This window comes from Petromyzon marinus, chromosome 2 (genome assembly GCF_048934315.1).
Source record: "Petromyzon marinus isolate PM22_M1 ecotype Great Lakes invasive population chromosome 2, UKy_Petmar_22M1.pri1.0, whole genome shotgun sequence".
NCBI classification, from domain to species: domain Eukaryota; kingdom Metazoa; phylum Chordata; class Hyperoartia; order Petromyzontiformes; family Petromyzontidae; genus Petromyzon; species Petromyzon marinus.
In genome coordinates, this window is record NC_133668.1 from 20135672 (window position 1) to 20160465 (window position 24794).

The 24794-nt window shown below is 44.3% G+C and overlaps 1 protein-coding gene across 1 annotated transcript; it reads right to left on the reverse strand.

Annotated features, from left to right (window-relative positions):
* Positions 1–4044: 4044 nt before the first annotated feature.
* LOC116950771 (uncharacterized) lies at positions 4045–6810 on the reverse strand. Its single transcript, XM_032968830.2, has 2 exons — positions 6696–6810; positions 4045–6575 (listed from the first exon to the last, which is right to left on the reverse strand). Exon 2 carries the CDS (start codon positions 6529–6531, stop codon positions 5785–5787), a length of 747 nt encoding a protein of 248 aa, XP_032824721.2. The 5' UTR covers positions 6532–6575; positions 6696–6810; the 3' UTR covers positions 4045–5784.
* Positions 6811–24794: the final 17984 nt, after the last annotated feature.

Genomic DNA, 24794 nt, shown 5'->3' on the forward strand with positions numbered 1-24794 from the left:
TGAGGTAGATACAATGAGCCAACGCTTTGTGTGAAATCAAAAATAGCCTCATATGAACTATATTCCCTGTCATGGGAATGTGGAATTTATATCTGGTTCGAAGATGCACCATTTCTTGATTATATTTCCGGTTTTACTTTTCAAACATATGCAAGCTAGTGTGCATTCATGTTTTATTAAACCAGGTAATGATGGAATTCAATGAAAAAATACAATTGTTCCCCATTATAATCAGTTTTACGTGCTTCTAATTAGTACCTTTCGTGGTTTGTGAAACAAAATTACACCCTTAAAAACACACCTGTCTCCCAGGCATTTGCAATCATACAAGAGGTAAAGATGATAAGCATCATCTTAGCATGATTATGAGATACAGCTGACGTGAATGAACGTATAAGATGATGAGGCTGTATGATACATTTTGATGAATGGGTGACTGCAAGGTATGGGAGTGGCAGTGTTGAATAAAGCTGCTTACTTGAGGTGCGTTTTGGAAATGCATTGCAAATTTTAAATATGGCCGAGCGACGCTATGATGGAACACCCAATTCTCATTTGGTAAGTCGTGCGATCGAATACCGATCAGGACTTGATTTGACTCATCATAATCGGCTCTCCATGGTCAATAAAATAAGGCACCAATGTGTGGCAAGTCAAGATTTGTTTTACTATGAAGACATTGTACCCTGCCATAGCACGGTTGAATACGTACAGTGCAAAATAAGTTCAACAAACATACATACCCGCCACTTGGCACAGGGCAACAAATACAGATGAGGGCCACCCAAAGCATATTTGAGTATGCAATAGAGAAACTTGGACGATTAAAAAAAATTGTATATATTAAACCAACAATTCTCTATTTTATGTGAAGGACTCAAGTGAGCGATGGAAATCTCATTGATCCCATTTTAGTGAGTAAGTGTTGTTTGGTGACCAAAGCTTACGATATCATACGCAACTATATCATTGTTTGAAGCAAGACCTGTGTTGAAGATGTTAAACAAGGACCATACTTTTAGTTGTTTTCAGTCACCTTGGCCTTATACAGCAGACTAACCCGCTGACCATCTGCACAGATAAACAGAGATCGGTCGAATGGTTGTGGAAAATAGACCCCGAAAGGATATTGGAAAAGCCTGTGGTGTCGCTTCTGGGAAATTAAAAAATAGGATGGGCCTTGACTTTGGTGTTAGACACAATGCTAAAAATGTAAGCCTAAAGCAGATTATATTGTGTATTGGGCCATTAATTAGAATTCAGTGTAAAGCTGTCCTGCTGATTGATGGTTGATGTCGACTGATTGACGATATCATTCTGTCGTCGTTAATCTGTCTTCGTCTTGTCTTTCGTTTGCCACTTTAACCCTACTCTCGTGGTCATTGCACTTAGGTATTGCATGCCTGGATTCCAGCTCCAATTGCTACGATGTATTTTACACGCTTGACCAACTTCACCCATTCACACTACGCGTTGTTGTCGAAAATATGTATTGCGGAATAAATAACGCCTCCTTCCAAATATTAGCCTCTCCGTATATACTCCACGTATTATTTCAGTTTTCGTAAAAACTAAGACCAATTTACTACAGGAGGGGGACCTTGCTTATAAACATTGGGCGGCTCAACAGCATTTATTCAAGCAAGCCTGACTTGCTGATGACACACTTAATGTTGAAACGAGTCCAGAGGTTGCTTTTATTGAGCCAATGCTGCTGCTAAGATGCACTCCCAGAAGGCTGTGCAGCTGATGTTGTGTAAGGAGGCATTACGTGGGAAGGAGGCAATGCATGTATATCATTCATACTTAGTGCAGCTGCCTCATTGTGGAATAGAACATTTTTCCGTTCCCTCTTTCTCACACAGCTCGATATTTAGAACTCGCTTATTTCCAAGACAGCTTGATATCCCTTACTGGCTTTCATTAATTAAGCCCGCTATGTTGCTGGTTGCTTTGCATCATAGAAATAAGACATCTGGTTAACAACCGTTGCCAATAATGACTTACAAGTTTGATCAGTACTTGTAACTCGAACTTGCTCCTGTTCCAGTCATGTCACTTGAAATTGCATGTCTTATATAGGCAAGCTCTTAAAGCCGATTGGCCATTAGCAAGATTGAATTACTAAACTGCAGCACGAATATCTTTGTACGCTCGGGAAAAAAAAACTGCCATCTATAGCAGTGAACCCCATTCATGATCCACAGGAAGACCATTGTGAGCTTACTTGTGCCTACACTATGTGCTAAAAGTCTCAGCCAATATTTGGTAAATGGCACTGCGTACCCAAAACAATCAGACTGCTGTCTGCAAACAATCTCCGAGTGTGTTGTATTGTAATATTATGAAGTACACACTCACGAAGGGCATTGCGATGCTATTCAAGCCACGCTTTACCACAAATGGGCCGAAGACAGTGCCTGTTTCAGGCAGCCTCTGTTTTGCAGAACTTTTTTCATTCTCTTATGGATATTTCTGCACTCTGAGCAGCGGTGTAACTACAATGTGCAGGTTTGTGCAGCTGCACCAGCGCTCAACAATATAAAGTATGCCCCCTTTTTCTGTATTAGGTGATGGGCAGTAATCGTTTTTGTTGGTAGTCCTGAGCTAGTGCCGACCAATTTATTAAGTAGGGTAACATTGTTTTGTTGCATTTGCCGTTAGTAGTCCATCGAAAGTAGCGGGCAATTAAATGGAAATAAAGGAGTTAGAGGAATACAGTGTTCCACATCATGTGGTGATTAAATACAAATGTGCCGTAGGCACAGGAAACATTGTGCAGCCGGTGGCTGAGGCTGAATGGAACCTGCGGTTCATCTCTGACAGCTCAATGATGCTGTCTAGACAGTCCAAGGTGGCGGTTAAGAAGGTAAACAGTTGTGAGGTGCACAGGTCATCTCATGATGTTGAAAGTCTGCGTGAGCTACACTAATAATTAATGACTGCTGCAAAGGTGAGGTTTAGTCATTGTGTGAGCTATTCAGTCTCACGTAGCAGTCTCAGCAATCAATACGGGCAACATGGGCAGTTTTGAGGCCTAATGCATTGCAAATCAGATTACCGTAGGCTGGTAATGATAATCCAGTATTTCTGTAATCGTATTATTAATAACTTAGGATGTATCCGTTGGTTTATTTTTATGATTATATTAATTTCTGAAGACATGAAAAGGATTTCAAAAACAAAAGCAGGAAATTATAATGTCAGCAGCTTGGGTTAATGTGAGGACCGCAGCAGTCGATGTTTTTAGATCGCACTACAGATTTCTGTCACCACCGTAGTAGGCACAACTCACGCAACTGGCTCAGGGCCATCATTGGAGTTGAGCACCAGGCAATTCCCACATGGAACAACTGTAACATTTGACTTCCACTCTCCGCAGCGTCTCTATAAACATCGTTATTTATATACATGCAGCACGTTTTCTTGTTCATGTTTTTTTTTGTTTGTTGCGGTTGCAACCGATTCAAGAACCGAATGGCACAGGGCTGTACCAAATAAATGAAACTGAAACGTGTGTACGGCGTTTGTCGTCCATTCGCTACGATCCCAGTCACATGGGTTCGATTTTTGGGCCGTGTCCACCAGTGGAGCTGATCCGTGCCTCACCTAGTTTCAATGCAGCCTCAGATTGTGTAGAATCAACAACAACACCAGCACTTGGAGCAGACACACGTGACCCAGTAGCTGTTCTTTACCTTGCTGGCTCTAATAGGAGCTCACTAACGACACTCACCATAGAAGTTTGCCACACAATCTGGGGGGGGGGGGGGGGGTCTCTGTGTTTGTTTGTATATAGAGAGAGATATACACAATAGAATGAGGGAGGAGTGGTGGTGCAGTTAGTCCACTGAGTCAGTGGCAGCCAGGTGGGACATGGGTTATTTGTATATTATTCATACTCTTTGGTTCTTTCGGTAAAGTCACGTAGGTGTAAAATAAAATAAATCACGATGTTTCGGGCGCAACACAAGCGTCCATCATTAGGTGGGAATGGACGCTTGTGTTGCGCCCGAAACGTCGTGATTTATTTTATTTTATTTTACACCTACGTGACTTTACCGAAAGAACCAAAGAGTATGGACTCCTGCAGTCACGAAAGATTCAAATCAAGAATGTATATTATTCATTTAGGAAGTACATTAACTGACAAATGCATATGACAATCAAGACAAGGGGCCAAACTCGCTGTGCCCCTTTATTCCCCAGAAAACCAATAGAGTCTACATAGAATGTGAGCGTTTCTCATTAAATCTGTTCTACTCATTCAATTTTATTCAGTCCAATAGCTTCACAGCAGGTGGTAATAGGGGCCGGCGTTACAGCGGCAATGTTGCGTCATTGCTCCCATGTGTTTTCTAAGGGCGAAGCGATCCAAACACAGACTTGTTGGCTTTCAGTAACAAGTAGCCGCCATTGCGAAATTCTAGTTTATCGGGTGTCAACCACCAAAAATATAACACGATTCATGAACATGCAAATGTGCAGCTAAGTTGTGTTTAAGTTGTTTTCCCATTTTCCTCGATCAATCATCGGCTGCCACTGTCAGAGTTAAAAGCTAGAACATCATCAGTGGCAAGTGAACAACACAAAATAGAGAAGCTTGGTCAAACTGACCCGGCCTAGCGAAATCTTAATTCTTAGAGAGATGAATTGACAAAGGCCTGTAAAATATGATTAGTACTCTATATATTACAGACCTACCACTAGGTTGGAGTGACTTATTTGTTAATTACACATTATTGTAGCCTTATTGTCAAACTGTCTCGATCCCCGATCAAACGAGCGTTGGGTAGTGCTTATCACCATTGGTGGCCGAGAACAGTGGATAAAAAGACACATTCCTGTGTGTGGCAGATATTCATCTCCATGGGATAACCACTGCTGATTTCTCATAAAGTGGTAATAATTGTATTGACCCTAGGGGGATGACGCACTCCATCAACTCTTTACCGATATCAACAATGCCGTGAATGCGAGTCAAGCACTATCTACAGAAACAACTGGTTGAATATTATCATCAACAGCCAAGAACAATCAAATGCTGAATAAAGGCCTCTCCATCTGTTGCCATTCATTGTGGTCTTCCGTTCATTGGCTAATTATTTCTAGCAATGTGCATCACTAAAAAAACAACTTTCTTAACGATATTAATTCACTCCACTTATTTTTGGTTACCTTCCAGTGTTCCCTTTTATGTTATTTTTCTATTCATGCTGGTTTCATCTTCATTTAAATTAATAAATATTTGCACAATCTATTTCAAGACGAAGGTACTCTGCAAACCCAATTGCTATCAGAGATTTGTTCATGAAGCCATCCAGATATATAAACAGAGACACAACTTCAACTGAGAGGATGGGTACAAACTGAGCAATCATTGGAAGGACGTTATAAACCAGGTGAAGCCTTTACTGACTGTGATGTTTCCATCCTACCTGCCTATGTCAGCTGTTATTTCGACTCTGTGTGTCTCTCCCTATGCCTCTCTCATGCTCACATGTCTTTTGGAATGCACTCTCATGCTCACATGCCCTTTGGATTACACTCATTGGGTTGCACTCCCTCGTCGAGGAGGCCGCTTTCCTTTTCTACAGTAACATGCTAATCTCTCACATTAACATCACTAGCCCCGGCCACTTCTTTATGACCCTTGGGCTACACCCATTTCAAACCTTTTAAAACAGTCAGCCTCAGCAGCAGACCATGTTTTCCCACCTAATGACGGACGCTTGTCTTGCGCCCGAAACGTCGTGATTTATTTTATTTTCTACCTACGTGACTTTAGCGAAAGAACCAAACAAAGAGTATGGATTCCTGCAGTAACGAAAGCTTCAAATCAAGATTGAACTGCTTCTTCTTCATGTCGATATACGCCCTGTCGAGCAAAAGTCCGGCCAGCCTCTTCCTGTTCGGCAGCACTGCATCTGGGCAAAGTGCCTTCACAGCGATCATTAGGTTCTCCTTCTCGACCTGCTGGAACGACGTGCCCAAGACAAAGTAATGCATTGCTATGGCCTGCTTTAACTTCTCCTTCGTTCGCTCATTGAGCTTGGGTATTAGGTGATCTTTGATCAATCCTTGCTTCATCGACGAAGCATTCGATGAAGATGGAGTTGAGTTGCCTCTTGCCTTCGCCCGCTTCTTATTCGACGCATACCACTCGGGACGATCATCTATCTCGGTGCCATTCATTTCCCTCCGAAAAGCGGCACATGCATTCAGGTGCCTCATCGCCTGCTCACTCTTCTTGTGATGGTTTAATCTGGTACGACAATATTTGCAGACGGCACTCTTCAACTTGTCCGGTTCCGGATCATCGGTGAAGTAGTGCCAAAACTGGCCCATCGAGCGTCCTCTGGCCTTCCCTGTGTTCGCCGACGCCTCGTCGGCCACTCCATCCTTCTCCACATCGGCCACTCGATTCTTGTCCCTCACAATTACGACATCACTATCACGTTCTTCAGAATCGAGTAAATCCTCATCCAGGTCCTGATCCATGATCCTGCTTGCGGTGGAAATTTGGTTCATTTGATGACACTAGTAACTCAGGTAATGCCAAGATTTCAGAGTTCCTGCAAAAAACAAAATGGCGTATTTTTATAATAAACCTCAAAACCTCACCCTAACTGGCCCTTCGGGATATTGAGGTTTTATATTTAAACCTTGTCAAACCTAATTGTTTTAAACCGTACCTTGCCACCCATGCTTGGAACGGGTCCTTGTCGCCGGTCCCTCGTATGGACCCAGCACAGGTCTCCCAGGGACCCCGGGGGTGACTCGCAGCTGGCCCAACGGGCGCAGCCCCCCGCCCCCAAGAGACAAAGATGGAGGAGAGGACGAAGTGGGTGGCGGTTGTACCGTCCACCCCGGTCCACCTGTGGGCAGCACCGCCTGCGGATGGAGGAACGGAGTCTCGCAGAGGTGCAATCTCCGTAAGCGTACGTCCGTCCCCGTCGAACACATCACACGCCCGGCCATCAGATGGTGGAGATGAATTTCTCACATAAGGTAGAAGATATGGTTTTAGTCATGACGGGTGCACATACCAACGCCTGCGGCCAACCTGGATCCGTACACACTGCGGCCTCCTAACCTCAATTACCTCCACCGGGCCCTACCTTGGCGTATACAATTTAGGAGATGTGCCCACGGGCAATTGGGGGCAATGCAGCCATGCTCTCCCCAGGTTTGCACGATTTCCCCAATTCCTTAAGCCCAACCAATTTCTCATTTGCAGCCTACCGTTTGGCTAAATTTTCCCGGGACACCTCCCGTGCTTCCGTCAACCACTTTAGGGTGAGGCTCATCAGTCCCAGCAGAGCGATCCTCTTTTTTCTTGGCTCAATATTTAACTGGGCTTCCATGGGGGGGGGGGGGGGGGGTCGCATTCTCTCCCGTACATAAGAAAATGGGGAGAACCCGGTAGAGGCACGAGGGATCATCCTATAGGCCGGAAGAACTCCCGGAACGTGTAGGTCCCAATCGGACTGTGCCTCGTTGACTTGTTGGCACAACATGGACGTAAGTGTCCTATGTAAACTCTACTATCCCGTCAGTCTGGGGATGGTAGGGCGAGATTCGAATTTTCTTTGTATCCAACAAATTACATACCTCTTGCAATAGTTTTGAAGAAAAATTTCGGCCCTGGTTCGTAAGGAGACGTTCTGGGGCCCTTTTATCTAATATATAACCATACAGGAACGCGTTCGTAATGGACGCCGCCGACAGATCTGGTAGGGGCCATGCCACCGGCCACCGTGACAGGTACTCTACCTCTATCAGCAACAATTTATTTCCCCTCCGAGTGGTAGGAAATGCCCCGAGGATGTCGGGAGCCACGAGCTCGTTTACATTGGGACACCTCAATGGACTGCAGCGGTGGTCGGGTCGGTCTCGGTGGGGGCTTCCGGCAGGCACATTCTACACATCCCTTGAGCACGTTGTGAATGCCCTCTGGCATCCCGGGCCAAAAGAAGTCCCGCTTCAGCGTAGCCAACGTTTTCTGCACCCCTAGGTGCATCAATCGCACATGGGCAGCTCTTACCACTCCACCCTGCAGAGCAGTTGGCACCATGATACAGTACTGCTGTGCCTCCGTATCCCAGCGCATAAGTAGCCCATCCCGGAGGACCACGGGGGACATATATTCTAGATCCTTCCTATCGCTTGGTGCATAAACACGATGCTGTGACTTTAGTAAGGAGGCGTCCTCCGCTTGGAGGCGCCCCCATTCCTCGTGCTCAAGACCAATATTATTATCGCGTGCCACCTCCCGTACGGGTGGCGGAGCATCCACCGATGCTAACACGGCGCCCGGCTTCCCCGCATCCACCTGCTTACAACGGCCGGCGCCCATCAAACATGCGCACTGGCTCTTCGGCGATAAACGTGACAGAGCATCCACGGCTGGTCAACGCGAAGTGCATTTTGCAAAGCCACGTGAACTGTGTGCGCCGTAAACTGCCTACTGTAGTCGAACGGGCGGTACTGTTGTACAAAGTGCACAATAGCCAACAACTCGCGGCGCATAACACAATAGCGCTGCTCTGTAGGGGACAGCACCCAGTTTCCGTAAGCAACCACGCTCTCCACCCCATTCTCCACCTGCGACAACACGGCACCAATCCAGGTATTACTGGCATCCGTATCCAACGTAAATGGCAAGGAGAAATCAGATTACCGAAGGGGGGTTGCGTTCACGAGGCCATCGCGCAGCGTAACCTCCTCTGTCCCCCACTGAAACCTCTGGTCCTTTGCTCTGAGAGCGTGAAGCGGCTTTGCGATTGTCGCAAACCCAGACACGAAGCGGCGGTAATACGACATGAACCCCACAAAACTGCAGACCTCACCTACTGACGTGGGGGTCGGCCACTTATGCATGCACGCAGTTTTGTCAGGGTCTGTGGTGATCCCGGACTCGCTAATAATGTGCCCCAAGTATCGAACTGATTTTTGCAAGAGGTAACATTTCTGTGACTTGAATTTCAAATTAGCCGCCCGCATTTTAACAAATGCCGCACGCAACTGCTGCAGATGTTCCTGGAACGTGCGGCCAAAGACAATCACGTCATCCAAATAGATCAGACATGACTCCCATTGGAGCCCCGACAGTACCAACTCCATAAGTCGCTGGAACGTGGCCGGAGCTGAGTGAATCGGAAGCACGTTAAATTGAAACAGCCTTTGCGGTGTCCGGAACGCGGTTTTGGGTTTTGAACTTTCATCCAGGGGCAACTGCCAAAACCCTGACAATAGATCCTGGGTGGAGAAAAACCGCGCCCCCGACAGGGCATCCAACGAATCGTCCATCCATGGGAGCGGATATGCATCCGCCATGGAGACTTTCCGAAAGTCCACACAGAATCGCAAACTCCTGTCCTTTTTAACCAGGACAATGGGAGCACCCCACGGACTGGTTGATGGGGAGATTATATCGGCGGCCAACATCTCATCGACCGCCTGATGAACGTAGTACTTTTCTTTTGGACTAAACCGAAATGAGTTTTGACGAATGGAGGCGGCACCACCCGCATCAATATGGTGACTCATCATGGGCATGCGGACCACATCGAACTTACCCTTACTAAATACATCGGAGAATTCCCGAAGCAATGCCCGCAACGCGCCTCTCTGCTCCCACGAGAAATCCGAATTACCTATGCACAACGGATCCGCCCACGAGCAATCCAACACCGCTTCATGTTCAACCGCGGCCACGACTCGAGTGGTTACAACATCCATTTCCTCACAACACGCAACCGTCGCGTGGGCCAAAACCATACCAGCCTGTATGACCACGGTATCTAGCCCAGCATTTAACACTTGCAGGAAGGGCTCCTGATCCCCCCCTCACCATCTTCTGAGCACCTATCAAAGTGAGCTCACGAATTGCTCTATTCGAAGGGGTTAAAAGGACCCCACCCCCAGTGATTTTCTGGTCAAGCCGCTTCCACAGCCTCAAAGGTATGAGCATCTGTGCGCCCGGGGGGAACCCTAACAGTTTCACGCACCAGCGTTAGCCCTATACCACCCAGTAGGGGACTCCAAAATCCTCAACCAATGCCCCAACGGTAACTCCACACAGCCCTGGTCAATTAAAATCTGGAGGGGCATCCTCTTCAAAAAATCTGTTCCCAATAAACAAGGCAGAGCCAACGAACTTTAAACCAACACCGGGCCGTCCTTTCAATATCGCCAATCCGTATTGATGCCTTAATTTGGCCCACAATGCCTAAACTTCCACCATTAGCGGCAACACATGGATTATCTACCGGACTAAGGCAACCCACCATCGACGGCAGAGTCCTAAAAATAAACTCAGAAACCATGGTGGCGGATGACCCCGTATCTATGAGCATCTGCACCTCAACACCCTGCACAAATCCACATACCATGGATGATCCCGCTCCCGCTGCCATGACACAGTGTGCCAGTGCGGTCCATTGCCCGGACCCCTGCGGCCAACCATCACGCACTGAAGCACCACCTTCGTACCCCGTATCCCTATGAGGGGCGATGGCGTGTGCACCCGACACTGACTGCAATGGAGATGCATTAGGTGGCTGTGTCGGCCGGGTGTGTGACGTATCGCGACCTGCCTTTGGAACCAGAGGAGCGGAGGCCAGGAAAAACTGCCCCCAACAGCACGGAAGCCCCTGGAGCAGGTAATGGGGCCCCGCCATGGCAGAAGCAAGGCCCCCCCCCCCCCCCCCCCCCCCCCCGCTGGTCCCGTCATCGTCCCGCTCCAACTCTCCCCCGCGGGCTCCAACCATCCAACACGCAGACCCAGGGAGACTCTCGGTGCTCCTGGTTGCCCTCTTCTCCCAGAAAAGAAGCCCCGGCCGCCACCCCGGCACGTCGTCGCAGGTTACAGTGGGCCTGGATGCATCGGGCTACCTGAATCGAGGACAGGTCATCCTCCTCTGTGACCGGCAAAAAAACGTTCATTTCCTGAGCCAGCGTCAACAGTTTCTCGAGCACCAGAGAATCCAGTCCTGCCCACTCCATCCTTGAGTATGCATCCTGGGCCAGCGACAGGAGTGCACTGCTGAAGGCGAGGGGTGTCTCCGTCTCCCCCCCACGCGTTGGACGGCATGTCAAAAATTGCCGCCAACTGGGCGTACACTTGACGCAGCGTCATTCTGTCTGCCTCGGGAATGGTAAAAAACGCCGCCAAGGCTGCGTCATCCAGCGCGGTGGGAAAAATACGTAGCGCCTCTGCATCGGACCACCCCACGAGCTCGCAAGTGGCAGCAAACCGCCGCCGGAAGACCGCCCAATCACCCCCCCGCAGCCAAAAATTATTTGAGAAGCGGCAGCCGCTGCGCGAGGAACGGTGCTGTCGGCGGCAAGTTAAATTCGGTGAGACCCGATTCCTGCCCTCGATCGGCAGTGATGGCGGAGTCGCCCGCTTGCTACCCCCGAACCACAGCCCCTTGCTTCGGCTCTTCCCTACCCAGCTGCCCCACCAGCATCGACACTGTGGAGAGCAGCCCCACGATGCGCATGCTGATTGCCCGCAGTCCTCCTTCAGCCGGCGGCGGCGCGGAGCTGTCGCCCTTTGCCCACTGCCCTGCCGGGATCGCCACTCCGGGGCCCCCCACAGGGGTCTCAGCTGCCGGCCCTGCCCCGGAATCCTCCTCGCCCGAGGACATGTGGGTGAGAGCCTTCCTCTTTGCGGGTTTCAGCATAGTCTATTTCTCCCTCAAGGATTCGAAAGGAAAAAATAAAATTCCTAACAATCCTACAATATTTAAACAAAAAATTCGTTAACACTCCTGACACCAAATGTAGTGTGCTAATTCACAGACACTAATAGGGGGTACTCTCTTTTATTCCGGCCTTCACAGCCTTAGGGGATAACCACACACCGGGTCGGGACAGCCAACATGTTGCCAGACCCACAGCTTGAAGAGGGTGACGATCACAATGACGACGGCACGACGAGTTCCATTCCAGATCGCAACTGCAAGTGTTAAATGCTGTTAGTCGGAGCTCACCTTATATCCTGAACAGCGTGGCCAGGCTCCGCCTTCGGCCCCGTAACCTTCTGGATCCCCCAGATGGCTCCGTGCTTTGCCCACCAGGTGCAACTGGTAGAACGGGCTGTTACCCCTAATTCTATTGTCTACCAATCTCCCAGCAGCACGCACTCTAGTGACTCATTCCACGTCACTACACATGGCCAGGGTGGGTGGCAGGAGGAGGCGTGACGTCGGCACGCACTAACCTAGCTCAACTCTGTAGGATGCGGGCGACGTCGTCATGCAGATTTGCACGAAGATGTCTCCACTGCGCACTTGCCCATCCATGTGCCAGACAGCAAGACGTTTTTTTTTTCCAATGCAGATATCCCTTGATTTACGAATGTTTCGTTTACGCATTTTGCGTTCAAACAATTTACAAATTATGGACGCTTTTCGGTTAACGAAATCGAATTTCCGCATGAAGGAAATTTTACACAGCATGCGCCATGAGGTCAAACAGGAAGCACCCGGAAGACTGCATCATCCATCCATGACAGTGTCACAATATCCCTACAGCGCAGCAGTAACACCTCCACTATACCTTTCCAGTCATTGCAACATGCAGATCTTTTGGCGAGTTCCCTGAAAAGGGAAATTATTTTCATTTTAAATAAATTATTATTCAATCGTTCTAATATTTCTGTTCTTTCTTTTTAGTTGTATTGTGAAAATTGATATAGAAATATTATGTTAGGTTAGGAATTCAGTTGGAAACATCCCTATCTTTTTCTTCTTTGATTCTTTCGGTAATGTCACGTAGAATGAGAATAAAATAATCAAATAAAATAAGACAATAAAATTCTCACGACGTTTCGGCCACAACACAAGTAGCCTTCTTCAGGTGAAAGAACAGAAAAGTCGGGACGACAGAGCTTGAATGAACGCTGTTAAGATTCGTAGCGTCTTTTAAGCTCGGTGAGAGGCGTGGAGAGCCTTGACAAAGGAGTTTACCTATCAAAGTAGAAGAATTTAGCATTGAAATAGCTGAGGGATTAGCTTGTGACAGAAATAGCTGTGTTAAAGTAAAAGTTTACATATCAACAGAGGCATCTAGTATATGGACGCTAAAGGCCTCCAACTACCAACTATCATAAAGTAAACCGATGTAAAAAAACTAAATCTATATTACATCAATATAATAATTAATATATTCTTCAATAAGCTGAGCTATTAATCACAAAGCAACTGGGTATACACTACACTATATAATGAATACCATATAGTAAACCAATAAAAATCAAAATATAAGCTCCCTCAATGTTATCAATAAACTCTATATACTCTCCAATCAGCTGAGCCACCAACAATAAGTCGTTATATATCAATGCCATATGGCGAAAAATGGTGGTTTTTTTTCCCTTCTCCTCAACGCCAGCACCACGGACAGCGACGTTCAGGCGGACGAGTCAATCCATGCTCGGAACGGAGGAGAGAAACAGCTGCGAGGCGCTGTTATACTCCATGTTATAAACCATACCATTAACCATGGTGTGAGAGGTATTAAGAGTCAATGCCAGCGCAAGAGCTGCGGTCTGACGGTCACCGTAAAATACAATTAATTAAGAACCAAAATGGTTTAAAACATCTTTCCAATGGTTACTAAGCCAGAATCCATCTTCTCGGTTGAAATTGTCTCTGTGCTTGTATATGTGGATGGCCTCATGAACGAATCTCTCATGGTAGCCAGTTGGCTTGCAAAGAACCTCCGTCTTGGAGAAGTCAATGTCATGTGAACCCACTGAATTATAACAGTGATCTGCCACAGCAGATATTTAATGGAAAATGCCATTCTGTTTTCCGAGATTTAGTTTTACGCATGTTTTTTGAAGAACGCATCCCTTTCGTACCTGTGTAGTGACTGAATCGGAGACACTAAGAGTTGGAGGCACTGTTTATTAACACACACCAACGGGTTAAAACTTCCAAATAATCCGTCTATTAGTCGACCACAGTTCCCAGTCAGGACAGCTGGTAGACTGCCTGACTGGCGACGCCGAGATGGTGAAGACGGAGACGATGAGAAGAAGACTCCAGCAGCACGACGGGGATCCCACTCCAAACGATAGCCCCGAGGCCCCCTCTCGGGGCCCCTCTTATACTGTCACCGTGGCCTGGCTCCGCCCCCAGCCACGCCCCCTTTCTAGAACCTACCTGCGGGTTCCTGGTGTGTCCCTTCCGTGACCTTTCCCCTAGATCCCCCTCTGGTGTATCACGTGGCCTGCTGCTGTCCAGGCTGCTGTAAGCTGCAGATCCCCTTCCCCACCAGCAGCCAGCTCTATGCTGCTACATAGCTAATTCTATGTCACTACACCTGTATAGAATGATACTGCAAATCCACAATCGTAGTTTACTTTCAATATTCGCTTTGAAATAAGTTTATATAAATGTATCACCCAGGGGTTGCCAACCTATAACAGACCAAGAACCAAAAAGTACCCGTGAGTTCTGAAAAGAGCCAAGTGTAAAAATAAATGTGTTTATACTGTATATAAAACACAACAAACTGGCCAAAATACCCCAGCTTAATATGATACTGCAATGGCTATCTTGTAACATAAATCACAGCCTATGGGAGGAGACAGCAAATGAATTGACCTTCCAAAGCCTCGCAATTCTTCCTCAATGGGTGTCAGGAGTCACTGGCCACGGGTGAATGCATGCAAGGTTCGGCTCAGGGGCTTGAGTGCAAATATTGTGATGTATCAAAAGGTCAAGCGTTGTGGATTTTCAGATAGAAAATATCATCCAGCTGCTGACCGGTTTATGATGACACTAAAGCAATATGAGCAGATGAGGTTTAGGTTTTACATGGAAGCTGAGCAGGCCTTGCCGAACAATGCAAGCTAACTCCCATGCCTCCGCATTTATGTATATATATCTACTTAGTTCATGACATCTCAGCAAGTATGCCTGTCGTAGAGTCGTAGACTCATAATTGGCTGCCAATGAGTTTAAATCCTGGTTGGGGGTTGGCACAGCCTGGCATCTCTCTGGTTTCAGTACCATTTTCAGTACCGTTTTAAGTACCATTTTGTCCCATTTTGTGAGAAGTCAACAGGAGTCCTTTGTAAAGACCCCAACATAGGACTATAGTTGGGAATTTACAATGCTGGCTTAGGGCTGCTAATGGAAACGAAAACCACCTATGTCCAATTTGAGCATAGACACAGGCTTTTTATATGCTGCGAGTTAGATTCACATCTTTCATGAAATGGCTGGATCGCATTGACCTGACAAATTGCCCCGTTGTTGTTGGTAATAAAAACATCGGCACGTTTTCCTTAAATGTCAGATGAAAAATAAACATTTGTCAAGATGTGAATCTGGCCCTGTGTCTCGGCATTCTTTTTGTGCATTCATACTGGTGTATGTGAGTGCAATGTTGTATGCACTATAATGTTTGCGTACTTTACCAGTGAGTGAGCTTATGTACATTGGAATTGTCAAAACATGGATAATTAATTATTTAACTCTCATATCTGCTGTGGAAATTATTTTAATACCATACATGTGAATATAATTAATGCAGAGTAGCAGTGCTGTAATATACATGAACAAATGTAAAGAAAAAGCAAATTATGACCCCTAATTGGAACATGTGTGACTAGTATATAACTCATAATATTTTACCAAATGCAAAAGAAGATATTTTTGAAATTGCACAAGGCATTTCTGCTCACCTCATTCAAGAATTGGTGATTGCTGTTGCATGTTTAAAAATAAAATATCCCGATGCTAGTATTCATATACAGGGTAAAATTATGTTCTGCTGAGATGTATTGTAATTGTATTACATTGAGCATGTTCAAGGTCAAACTAAAAATTAATTACTAGCTGAGAGAGACTCGTATAAATAAACATTTAGAAATTAACAGACCAGAGTCAAAGGTACAAACAAAGCATAATTTCTGCTTGTACCGCATCGTATATAAACACAAAATTGCACGTGGCTATTTTGGTTCCACCTATAAAGCTCTTGAACAGCCTAGTTCTTGTACAAGGTCAGGCACCTGTCCGAGCAAGCCAAAACTATTTTTTTGGAGCCATGTACAATGATGTTCAGCATATAAATTCTACTCCAGTGTTGGAAGTGTCAGAATAATAATTTTCTCACGTTCACGACCGGAATGAAGTTTACTTTACAACGTGCCCGTAAATATATGGCAAGGATAAGGATTTGCATTTATTAATCGCTTAAATGCCATGGCATCTCAAAGCGACTTACAATTACACTGGAAATACAAACCACATCAGGCCAAACTTAGAGGATTAATCAGAGGGTAAGAGAAAAACGCACAATGTCAATGACAGTGCGACACAACCAATTCAACAACCTACGCATGCAGAGTTCTAGAGCAACAGTCAAACTGAGAGCCCCAGCAGCAGTATAACCCCAAGAGATTGTATTTGTTACAGCAGTGCGACTCCAGTCTCTGATAGCAGGGGAAGGGGGCGTTTCCAGGTAAGCCTGAAGAATATATATTAATGTTGTATACATTTCAAGAGAGTCTCACAATCTCAAAACGTCTTTTCAATGACGGTTCTGCATTAAGATTCTTGGAATTAAAAAAAAATCAGTATTCTGCACGTGGGAGAAGACAACTGTACACTGAGAAAATCCATATTTCGTATATACAAATTCATATATAGTAAATACAAATTAAAATCCTTCAAAAACTCACGCGGATACTTTCTGTATTGTAATCTGTTGCATATCGCACTGACAAGCATGGTGTATTTCTCATGCACATGAAGAACCAACCACACTTACAAAGTGCTGCATTTTTTTTATTTTACCAGGTAAGGCCCACTGAACTATATGACTCTTTTTCAGAAGTGACCTGGCCACACAAATGATAGCTCAACGAAGTGGCTGATCACGCGGAAATTCGTATCAGCCAATTATAGTACTTTCAAACGCTTGTTTCTATATTTTAAGGGAAAACCAGAGGACCCGGAGAAAAATTCAAGCGACCGCGGGGAGAGTAGACATGCGAACTTTAAATATATACAGCAGGCGTCAGGGTCGAGATGTATGTATGTTGAGCTTATTTTGCACCGTATGTAGCCAACCGTGCTCATCGAAAGTGCGAGGAAAAGATCATAAGGCATGCCTCAACCTCACCAGGCCAATGTTATTGAAATATGTGAAAATCCAGTATGATAATAGCGCACACCAAAATGTTTGACTCCGACATGAATGTTCACATGCACTGTTTTGTCTTCTTTGTAATATAAAGCCGTAGGGGTGGTAGGGGGGTTGGCAAGGATGGGGGCCCGGTGGGTGCCCGGCGCAAGAGGCCCCGTGCGAGGTGGGGGGGGGCATGGGGGGGGCAAGTGGGAGGGGGGGTCCTGGGGTTGTCACGCACGATGCGGGGGGGGGGGCACCGAGAGGTGGGACGATGGGTAAAATCAGGGGGTGTCCAACGTATAACGACAGACCGAGAACCAATAAAAGTACCCCATGAGTTCTGAAAAAAAGGCAAGTGTATATATATAAAAGTGTGTGTGTGTGTATATATATTGACAGTTTTCGGCACAAGCACCGGAGACATTTACGATTATTCTTTGCGACTGTGATAGTATGTTCTACGTTACGCCCCTCCGATAGAGCCGCAAGTGGTGGATTAAAGAGCCGCATGCGGTTCGGGAGACGCCAGTTGGCCGCCGCCGCTGCATCCAGTTGGTTGACAATCAACAAACACGTCAGGATATATGACGTTAAACCATGGTCTGTATCAAAAGTACCAAAACAATTCATTTTCAACCAGTGTGCCGTAATATAAATGCTATTTTTTTCGTGAAGCAATTCAGATCTACAAACACAGACACAATTTCAACCATACTCTTTGGTTCTATTCGGTAAAGTCACGTAGGTAAAAAAAAAACATTGGAAAGATGTTCTAAATCGAACCAAACATTAAACTAATTTTTCAATGGTACAGTATATTTTTCAAGTGGTGGTACCCCAAACTTCTTAAAATCCCCTTTTCACACCACCAGCATGTGGACGCTGCCGTGCCCCCTCGCCAGCCTGTACAGGTCGACCCCCTCCCTACCTTTCATCATGCTCAGTCCGCCTATTAAAATGCAAATTTCTATGCTAATTCCTTGTTAAGGCACCTTAATTACTCTCACACAGCTTGGCTGTGTTTCACTCCAGCGTTGTCCTCGAGACAGTCTGGTCCCTTCACCTGATGAAGGCCGCTTGTGTTGTGGCCGAAACGTCGTGATTTTTGTTGTTTTATTTTTTACCTACGTGACTTTACCGAATAGAACCAAAGAGTATGGATCCTTGCAGTCACGAAAGCTTCAAATCTAGAAGCGTATTATAATTTAAGTGCGAGAGTGCAATGTTCATCAATAACAATTTATAATTAGGCCTTTGTGTCACGTATCGAAATCCGAGTTATTTGACAATATACATGTACGGTACAGCATACAAACAGGTCTCAAGCAGTGGTTCTCAACCAGTATGCTGTGAATTGGATCCTCTGCGACCCCACCATGCACCAGGTTACTCAAGAAACATTTTCACTTCGTTGATCTCGCATTTGTGGCCAGGTCGCTTCTGAAAAAGAAAGTAATATCTCCGTGGGCTTTACCTGGTAAAATGAAACATAGTTTTGTTTTATTTGTATATATTCTTTGAGTGATTTGCCTACCTTTCCTATACTTTGCACTCCTATCGTAATCTTGTATTGTAACGTTTTGACCCTCTCCTACTAGACATCTGTGACAAATGAGCTTTGTGGCTCATCGGATTCCTCCAATATAAATACAAGATTATGATTGCGATACACAGATCACATGTCAGTGTGGCGCTAGTAACGCATTTGATCCATGTTGTCCATTTGGTCACTGATGCTCCACACACGCATTGAAAATGTACCCAGCATTATAGCCTTCAGGGAGGGGCGTAGACTTCGGTGTGCAGTCTGAGCCCCGCACCCCCTGAAAGGCTTATTCGGCCTTTGAGAATCACTCACTTAGAGGATAGTCATGAAATAGGCACGTTATTATCATTGCACACTACTATATTACTGCACAGGGGGGTAGTGAGCATTCCAAAATCACTCCAAACGCAAGTACGGTCTTGCAATACATAAAGCTGATTGGTGCATGTGATGAGTGATGAGTGTACAAATGTGCAGAGCATTGAGCAGGCTTTGTGCATGGCGCTTTGGATTGAAGACCCATATCTTGCTGTATTTCCGTGATGTATTTTAATTTGGGCCAGAACCGTTGTGAGGCCCAAATCCTAAGGGATGTATGAATCGTGCCCCACAAACTGGGTGGCCTTGATCTCTTCTGCTCCAACTTGACTGGCCCTCCGTCTCCCCTCCATGACACACTCTTTGTCCCTACCCACGATAACCGAGTGACTAGCCAAGGACGGGAAAAAGCGGGCAGGAATCTAGGCAAGATCAATGGAATGATGGTGGCCAAGCAATCATGCTTAAGTTTGTTTTTGTACCAAAGTTTTTTTCCGATTTCATGTTTCACCACGTGGCTATTAAATCAATATTTTGAATACCTTTCCTCCTTATATTACTCCAATTGTACTAAAATGTCATGTCATAAGATGAAGAAATATCAATTGAGAACTCCTCCAGGAGAGCAGTGCATCACCCATTGTTACAGCATGGCACGTGGAAGGTGATATCACGTAACTATTTCTGAGACCCTTTCAAGTAACATCAACACTGGTGGTGCTTCACTTCCCACAAGGATGGTGAGAGCCGGTTGAAGTACTTTTGGAAAACTGAATTTAATCAAGAAAACAAGCTCAGCGTCACCAAAGAATACGCACGAATCTCAATTTATCACTTTAATATTGAAAGATTTTTATTTTGAACTTTCAGTCATACCCAGAGATGAATCTGAATCGAAAATTGTTTCTTTTAAATATTAAATGGTCTACGTTTTGGTTTAAGGCAGTGGTTGTTAGCGATTGTTGTGGTAAATTAATTTATTAGACTGTAAGGGCCTGCTTCAGCATTGACATTAATAATAATAGGTTATCATATTTCCAGCTGCATTGCCCTAATTTTATTTAGTTCCTATGTTTAGATAATAGCAGGAAGAGGCTTGATATTTCTGAGAAATAGTGTTTTTTGAATTGTAACTTCAGTGGATGAGAATTACAATAATTTTCCAATTCCAGTGGCATTTTCAGGATAAAACATTTCTGAAAACGTGGTGCATCAAGTGATTAAATGTGTATTTAATTTGTATACAAAAGTGTCATCACAAGCAGATATGATGCATGTCTTACATCAAAATTATTTCAATGCTCTTTTAATGTCAGGTGTTTGAAAGCAACATACAAACAATCTATAATAATGGTATGACTATATATTCAGTGCTATAAAACATAGTTGGAACATTGTAAGAACCGTTTTGGTAAACAACTCGGTGTCAAGTTTTCCTCACTCAAACGAGCTGTGGGGTGCAGTCATCTCCACGCGTGGCCCTGAGAGGTGATAGGAATTTCACATTCTCATGGCAGGGAGCCTTCTTTTCACGCGACGACTGACCACTGTTGACTTTTTTCACTCTGGAACAATTGCAGGACGAGTTAAATCTCAATCGTTATTTGAAACGTTCCAATTTGTGGGTCAACCACTCTTAGCGACCGGTGTGTTGTAGTCATTATATACTGTAAATGTCTGGATTTAGGTCAAAATCAGCTCAATGTGATAGAAAAAGTTATTAAAGGTTTTTACATTTTGTATATTTTGATTAGATTAAAGCCACGTAAAATGTACCATATAAAACAAAACAAAAAATGGTTTGTGCGGAAGTGTGGTATGATTCTCTGACTCGTAATATGAAGATTTTATGTTAAACTATGTGGAAAGTTGGCAGAGTGTGTCCTAAGAAAATATGTCTCCGGCATTCAACCATAAAATTCCCAACCCTGGCTCGGAGCCAAGAATTAGACTGAGTACTCTCCGACACTTTTTGCAAGCATTGAAGTCACTTTAAGTTGGCTTTAAAAGCAAAACAAATATTTTCATTGTTGACCATTGATTTTGTTTACATTACACGTAATATTAGGTTTTTACAGATAACATTGTAAGCATTGCATTTTTGGGACAATAACATGCGGGAATTTTTTTTTTATAAATTCCTCTCCTATTTCACAAATATGAAATCCATTAAACAAGCCCATTTTTCAAACGAACGAGTGCATACACTAATTCAATCACATCACCATCTTAAAATCCCATAACAATAACCTTTTCCTATATGTGTTTTAATAGCAAAACGCGGCTATTTTATTTCCTTTAAAGCAACAATGAATTTCTACAGGAGGCGCTGGCCGATGTATGGCTGTGAAGTAACAAACACCCACTGGACCTGTGAGCATATTTCTGTGCAGTTTAGGAAGCCACACACCCTCGTTACAAACATGCCCACTATTGGGTCTCACTCCAAAAAATTGTGTTCAGAATCACCCCTCCACATTCCAGCCCAAAAATGGCCTTCCTCACGGTAAACACGACTTTCATGAAATCTCCGTACTTTATGTTTTTGAAGTTATTCTCAACGAGTGCGCAGCCGCCTGTGGTGATAGCTTTTAATCCCTCCGGGGTCTATACAATTTGTATTACTTTGTGGATTTTTCTTTTAATGGAGACTTGAGTATCCCAACTGGCTCCGCATCACCTACAGAGATGATCCTCAGTTGGGCAGACAGACACTTTGATTTCTAATTGATTACTATGATGCAAAAATAGTCATGAGCTCATCATGAAGTCAATACAGTCCTCATGCTGCCAAACCTCATAAGCGGAAACTAGATGTTTGGCTATATGAACGCGTGATGAGTGAGTACATGAATCCATCCATCCTGATGTCGCTCGGGTGGAAGAACAGGGAGGTGGTCCAATTACTGACTCAACTATAAAGAACAAATTATGTTTCATGGTTAATTACCTACAAGCCCAGGCTTCTTTTAAACTAATTATATTGCCTCTTGTGATCCACCGTCTATGAGGAGAGATTGTTGGATCATGGAAATATGAGGTGCTCATGGGAGGTGGTACAGCAAGTAGGTTGTTGACCCATTTAATTTCAGAAATGTTTAGGAATTTGCCTCCATTAATGTTTGAGTTTTCTCCCGACAATGGTTTTTTCTCACATGCAAAACACTCAAACGAAATTGGTTCAATGTCCCAATTGTAGATCCCTCCAGAGAGTCTTGAGGATCAATGGGATTTTCTTGGCTAAATAAAGGACATTGTCATAGTCTAACGGCGGTATCGGTCCCCTTCAGTACTGAAATTTTGTGCTGTGTTTTATTTGGTTCAACATTTGTGTGCGCAATAGCCTTTCCATATTAAACCCCTGCTCCGATTTCCTTCCACGTGTAAAAAATACTCTTGTTTCAATTATGCTGTCATTGTTCATGTCAAGAGAAATAATGTTCCATCCAGAGCTATCACAGCAAGCGGTAAACTATCATGTAATGTTTGGGAATAGCCCCAGAGGATGATGTCACACGATATCATATATACCTTACATAACCAAAACCAGATGGCACTTCTTCATGCACTGTGAATAATGCTCATCGTGTGACATGTCAAATTGATATTTATAATTCTGATATTTTAGCTGGAATAAACTGAATTATTTTATTCATAAATTGGTGCTTTGTGCAATAATTGGTGACTGAACCTAGATCTTCAACTTACTTTAATTGGGAGCCTGGTTTCGTATCAGGTGGCTAAAACTTGGATCAAAACCCATGTTCTTAGTGGTCCTGGCTCTGTGTTCCAACACAGCCATTGTGAAACCCTGGGGCTACTCAGCCACCTGTGCAGAAGTTGAGTGACCTGCCTGGTAACCATGCAGTGACACAAATTGCAATTTTGATGCTTTCGCGGCCATCATGACCACAATTATAATTAACAATCGATAAAAAATAAGTTGTGAATAAGACATTATGCACTTACTCTTTGGTTCTGTCGGTAAAGTCACGTAGGTAGAAAAATAAATAAATAATAAACCACGACGTTTCGATCGCAATACAAGCAATCGTCATCACGTGGAAAGATACATCCATGCCACTTACAGACACTTGCAGACAAGACCGAAAATATGTTGGCAAAGCTAATGCTGTGGATGATGACTTTCATGGCACAGCTCTGGACATGAATGCTGCATTTGGCAAATTCATATAGTCTATTAATACCAAGGTCATTTGTAAGCAAGTTCCCAATTTGCATGATAAACACATACACAACTCACTGGAATTCTGAAGTATATTGACGATGCTGATATTACACTGCTCAACATTGAATACATTTCTTAAACTGTGCTGTAATATTCTTTACATGTTGGTGTGTTAGGGTGTCCTGGATGATGATCTTTAAAAGCCTGAAAGTGCAGTAATAATGTCGTTTGGCAGCTCTGAGCTAATGGTGGTAATTACACATTCCTATGGTGAAGCCAGTCACTTTGGACGACAATCACTGTTGCCTTCGACAAAGTGGAACTCATTTTATTGACTTCAGAGAGATGATAAGCCGAGTCAACTCCTGACCAGAATTTGAAGTCCCAATATTAAGATTGTAAGGCATAATTAGAACACCTTTAAGTCAAGGGAATTCTTACTGAGTCTCAAGACTGCTTATTAACAGAAGGAATATTTGGCCAGTTCATTATTGTCTTTTTACTTGTAGGGGGAAACAGGAATACATGGAGAACACTTACCTGTAAGAAGTGATAACAAAACCACAGGATACAGAGAGAGGTCAGTAATTCACTTGTTGTATTGCGTCCAACAGGTATGACCCATAGCCCTGTAGGTGGATGTTACAACCTCGCATTCAAAGTGTAAGATTAGAGGAATGTCAGTGAGTAAAACATGAATTAAAGTTGAACAGGACGATAGCTGTACGGAACCTAATCAAGAGCTCCTTTATCTAAGTGGAGGCAGAGGTATTAGTACTGAATACTTGCTAGGGTTTGAAAACGATGTACGGTACACTTATAATAGCCAAGACCCATTGAAAATTGCTGTGTTATGTCACACATATACGTATATACTGTACAGCTACATGTGACGATCCCTTTTACAGACATAATGCATTTGCAGTATATAATAGCCAAGATTTTGACTTAGATCTGCAACGCTGTCTTTGAGCCTGGACTCTAGCTATGTGATCAATGGCTTTACTAAAACAAAAGGGTTCCCTTCATCCAGGATTCAGAGAACAGCTCGTAGACGTGGCAATCATCCTCCTTAGGCAGATGATTATGTGAAGAAAGGCCAGATGTGTAGCTTTCTTCCAGAAGGCATGTGTAAGTGGTTAGATAATTTACATAGGACATCCCTGGAATATATTTGATGCAAGTGCTTTTAAGAAGAAAAAAACGTGGTTTGTGGTGTGTAAACAGGTGTCCTTACATTTGATTATATTTGCAAGCACTCCATAGGAAATACACAAAGAGGGTGAGTGAAATGTAACACTTGAATCTGTTCGAAGGATTAAATGCAAATAAAATTACTGGCGTGATAAACATATCATGCTAAATAGCTTACTTGAATATGCCACAATTGGGGCTTACTTGGTACTGCTTGTTTCAAAGTTATACAAAAAAGATTCAAATTGACTGTGCTACCTTGTCCCGTCCTTTTGTAAGTTTTCGTTGGCAGAGTGAACCTAGCTCTGTGACACATGAACACGTGAAGGCGGGTGTTAAGGCTAATGGTTACTCCGACTACACAATCCGCAAAGCTATCACTCCAAC